Source organism: Macrobrachium nipponense, chromosome 12 (genome assembly GCF_015104395.2).
Source record: "Macrobrachium nipponense isolate FS-2020 chromosome 12, ASM1510439v2, whole genome shotgun sequence".
NCBI lineage: Eukaryota > Metazoa > Arthropoda > Malacostraca > Decapoda > Palaemonidae > Macrobrachium > Macrobrachium nipponense.
The window spans coordinates 9,767,591-9,772,590 of record NC_087205.1 but is presented as its reverse complement, the minus strand read 5'-3'; the positions used below and the strand labels follow the sequence as shown (position 1 = coordinate 9,772,590).

The 5,000-nt window shown below is 34.0% G+C and overlaps 1 protein-coding gene across 1 annotated transcript in view; it reads left to right on the top strand.

Annotated features, from left to right (window-relative positions):
- LOC135224341 (hemicentin-2-like) overlaps positions 1–5,000 on the top strand; it is a 461,359-nt gene that overhangs the window by 432,762 nt on the left and 23,597 nt on the right. The window contains 3 exon segments of the mRNA XM_064263248.1: positions 525–684; positions 2,460–2,747; positions 4,203–4,318. Of these exon segments, the coding sequence (XP_064119318.1) occupies positions 525–684; positions 2,460–2,747; positions 4,203–4,318 (564 nt within the window).

Sequence of the window (5,000 nt, the reverse complement as noted above, 5' to 3'; positions counted from 1 at the left end):
TTTACAAAAATATTGTCTTTAAAGGAATAAATATTCTATATATGGGTACTTTGATACAAATAAATTATTGTAAACTAAGACACAAGATCTTCTCTGGCAAAGTAGGAAGACCTCCCATATAGGTACTAGCAAATTAGGAGGTGGGGGTTGGGGGGAGGGTTTATGATGAAACCCCATTAAAAACCATCTTATGGGTCCCCACTATAACCCTCCCAAGTTTCATGCCCATCGGACCTGTAGTTTGGCCGTGATTGAATGACAGACGGACGGACAGACATAACGCCCATTAGAGTAAAATATTCAGAAAATTGTGTTTGAAAACAAAGATAACAAAATCATTAGGCTACAGTTGAACTCTCCTCCTAACTCCCCCAAGCAGCCCCCCTCACACACACCCGCCCCAACCCCCTCAAAAAAAAAAAAAAAAAAACAAAAAAAAAAGTTAATGAAAGATGCAAATATGAACCTTTACCTAAGGAACGTTTATGAAGAAAGTACACCCTTTGTTCTTCTTTTACTTCCAGGACAAGGTACAGGTTCAGAGCATTGCCCAGGGGATCATCACGACGGGCAATTCTTTAGTCCTGCAGAAGGTGAACCGTGAGCAGGCTGGTTTTTACAGATGTGCTGCTACAAATAAACTGGCTACGGTGACCAGTCCTCCCGTAAGACTGAAGATAAGATGTGAGTGTCTTAGAGGGAGCGATTAGGCCTCGTCCCTTTTCCCTGGGGGGATCACTGCAGATGTTCTCTTTTCTATTCGAATTTGGTATATCTTTGCTATTGGGGGTGTCTTTGTTTTGGTATCTTTGTTATTCGTTTTTTGTTTTGTTTTTCAGGGGGCGTTATTTTATCTTAAATTTTTTTTATTCATTTTTTTCCTGGAAAAAATTACTTGCAACTGAGTGATCTATCTAGTTTGTAGCATGTAAAAATCGTGCGTTCAATTTCATTAAAACATTGAGTATATCTTTTATCATTTTATTTTTATTTATCATAGGAAAATATACTTATAATTATATGATTAATCTAGTTTTCAGCATGTGAAGATCTTAAGTTTAATTTTAATAAAACATTAAGTCCATTTCACGGCTCCGGACACTGAAATATTGGATGGAAAATAAATCATGAAGCCTTGTAGTTTCACATTGAAGAGTTGCCCGTAACAACCGGTTGATTCCGTAATGGTGTAGAGTTGAGGTCAGTTATAGGATATCTATGTAGTTAGTGAGAAAGATACAATCTATATGCCAAAGGAGTAATCATCTAACTCTTCCCTTAAAAAAAATGCTTTTTCCTAAATATAAATATCTCTATTTTTTTATGATATCACAATACCCTGACCCGCCTGAGTATCTTTGCTACAGACAAGCCTTTATCAGCTATCTGATTCTAATTACCGTAATTCATCCCAAAGCCAATTTCAGTATCTATGAAGAAGTGATATACGGTGTACAATAACATACTGACTGAAAAATAAGAACAGGCTAAATTAGAAATCTATTTGCACGTAATCCCTGATCAAGGTACAATTCTCAAATTAATCTCTTTGATGATTACAAAAGTTTATATTGACTGATATTAAACAACTAAGGTTCATTTTCTCATAATTAACTTGTCAAATAATACAGACACCGAAGCTAATAACTGCTGCATGAAATTAAGTGCATTATCTGTAAGTCTTTCACTTAATATAACTCTATAAACTCGTATTTTATATTTTGGAATTCTGTTAATCTCTTACTGTATTAAATGACTTTTGTTTTGCCACTGAACTTAGCAATATATTGAAATATAAAAAAAAAATTCAACTAGGATAGTTCCACAATTAAAATTTGGCATTAGATTTAGTGTGTTAGTATTTAATCTTTGCCGAATATCGCCAGTCGCAGAGGCATCACGAACAGGTTGAAAAGAAGTTAACCTCTAATTATCTAAAATTGTCTAATATTATCTAATATTGTCCGAAGGTCCGTTATCTACTTTCGGATCTTTGCTAGAGAGTGTTCCGCTAAGGGTTTTTGGGGTCGTTATCTAGGACTTATATTTCTGGAAGGTCATTATCTTTATGATATTTACAATCTTTTATTTACGTTTTGACGGTTAGTTCCACCGGGCTTGTACTAAACAGGCCGCGAAGGTGGATACATACCGGATTAAAACCCTTGGTGATGACTTTTCCCAAGGGTTTTCATGGGTATTTTCTAGGACTAATATTGATAGTTGTTATTATATTTATATTTACAATCTTCAGTTTATGTATTTAGGGGTCATCCCCAACTGGCTTGTACTTGACACGTCGCAAAGGTGGATGCATACAGGTGCGATATGTACGAGATAAGTTTCCGCAGTGTATTTATGACATGTTATTCTATAATGTGGACGCAACCTTAGGTTGAATTCGTATTGAGTTACATTACCATAATACTGTTACTGAATTCCTTCCCTTCTTTCTCAAGATAAACCAGAATGCTTCACCTTCCCGACCACCTATTTCATCTACGACAAACCTATCAACGTGACCTGCACGGTGTCCTCTTACCCAGCCGTCCATTCCATCTACTGGCAGTGGAACAACAGCAATGACGTCATCACCACCAAGCCCGAGACGGCCGAGCTGGAGAAATCCCAGGCTCAGCTGACGGTGACTCCGATCGAAAACAGGGAGGACCGGGTCCTCTCCTGCTGGGCGGTCAACGAAATGGGAGAACAGACGAAGCCCTGCGGATTCACATTCAAAGTTGCCCGTAAGGAGTCTTTTTTTTTTTTTTTTGTGAATGCTGTTTCTTGGGATAATGGGATATATTAATGGGATCAGTGAGACAAATACCTGTCCCTACGATGCAGACTACGTTCTGGAATGGAGTGATATTCCCCCTTTTTAAAGTATTTTTCCTAGAAAATATATATATATATATATATATATATATATATATATATATATATATATAATATGTATCTACATATATAAAATGAATGGTAATTTAGGTTTTTGTTATATATATATATATATATATATATATAGATATATATAATATATATTATATATATACATATATATATATAGATATATATATATATATATATATATATATATATATATATATATATATATATATATATGTGTATCTACATATTATAAATGAATGGTCAATTTATGGTTTTGTTATGTATATATATATATATATATATAATATATAATATATATAATATATTATATATACCAAATGGATTTTATATAAAAAAAATTGGTATATGATATATAATATATATATATATATTAATAATTATTTTTAAATATTTTTATATATATATATATAACGTGAATGGTAATTCATAGTTTTGTGCTATATACCAATGGTATGTTTTTCCAATAATATTGCAACTTTGAGTATTTCAAGCATTTGGGCCTGTGTTCAACTTACAGAAAAATGTATATCTACTTTGACATATTTCTTTAAAAGATTAAACGCTGCATGTTTTATATATCTTTCACCTTACGTTATACTTTATGATAATATGTCTGTTCGATAGAAAACTCCACCCTCTCTTTGACGTTTGTTTCCATAAATGCTTTTAAAGACATCATCAGTTAAAATTTCACGCAATAGTCCAATTTCTCCTTCACGAATTTACTTGCGAGTAATCTCCTCGAAAACTGGACCTCATAACACAGAGACGCAGGAGTTTAATTCTTTCTTTTCTTTTTCTTAGATTCTTACCCTTTTAATAAGACACTTTTATTTCCACATTTTTCTTTTATGATGCTCCACTGTTTTCTTATGAGACATGTTAATAGCTAATAAAGATAATAGGGTAAAGTTCTTCTACCTGGCTTTATGAGCACTTAAAGTCAAAAGTGCTTGCGTATAATTATGTCCTTGGAAAAGCCGTTTGCAAATAATGTATAATGAGGGATGGTCAAGGAAAGCACAGCTAAAAACAATTACCGTGCGTCTCTCTCTCTCTCTCTCTCTCTCTCTCTCTCTCTCTCTCTCTCTCTCTCTCTCTCGCCTATCTATTAATAAGCAAAATCTGCTACACGACTCTTACTTTAGATGACCAAATCAAGTGTCATATAAAGAAATTTTAAGGTCATGAATAATAGTAAATGATAAACAAATATACAACGGCCTTAACTGTAATTATCTGTAGCACATCATGTTCACTGAAACTAATATTTCTGTTATTTCTACCCGCAGAGATGCCCTTACCGCTGTCTTCTTGTCGTCTTGCCAACATCACGGCTTCGTCCCTAAGTCTGACGTGCCAGAGACCGCATGTGCCAACTGCTGGAACTACTCTCTACCGGGCGGAGGTTAGTGGGTGACGTTATAGTATGTGGCCTACCTTTTAGATTCTGTTATAGTAAGTGGCCTGCGTTTTTAATTCTGTTATAGTAAGTGGCCTACCTTTTTTATTCTGTTATTGTATATGGCCTACCTTTTTTATTTTGTTATAGTATGTAGACTACCTATTTGATTCTGTTATAGTATGTGGCCTATCTTGTTGATTCTGTTATAGTATGAGGCCTACCTTTTTTTATAATGTTATAGTATGTGGCCTACCTTTTTGATTCTGTCATAGTATGTAGATTGGCATACCTTTTTGTATGTGGCCTACCTTTTTTATTCTGTTATAGTATGTGGCCTACGTTTTTTATTCTGTTATAGTATGTGGCCTACCTTTTTGACTCTGTTATGGTATGTTGCCTACCATTTTTATTCTGTTATAGTATGTAGACTACCTTTTTGATTCTTTTATAGTATGTGGCCTACCTTTTTTATTCTGTTATAGTATGTAGACTACCTTTTTTATTCTGTTGTAGTATGTGGCCTACGTTTTTTATTCTGTTATAGTATGTGGCCGGCCTACCTTTTTTATTCTGTTATAGTATGTGGCCTACCTTTTTGATTCTGTTATAGAATATAGACTACCTTATTTTATTCTGCTATAGTATGTAGACTACCTTTTTGATTCTGTTATAGAATATAGACTAC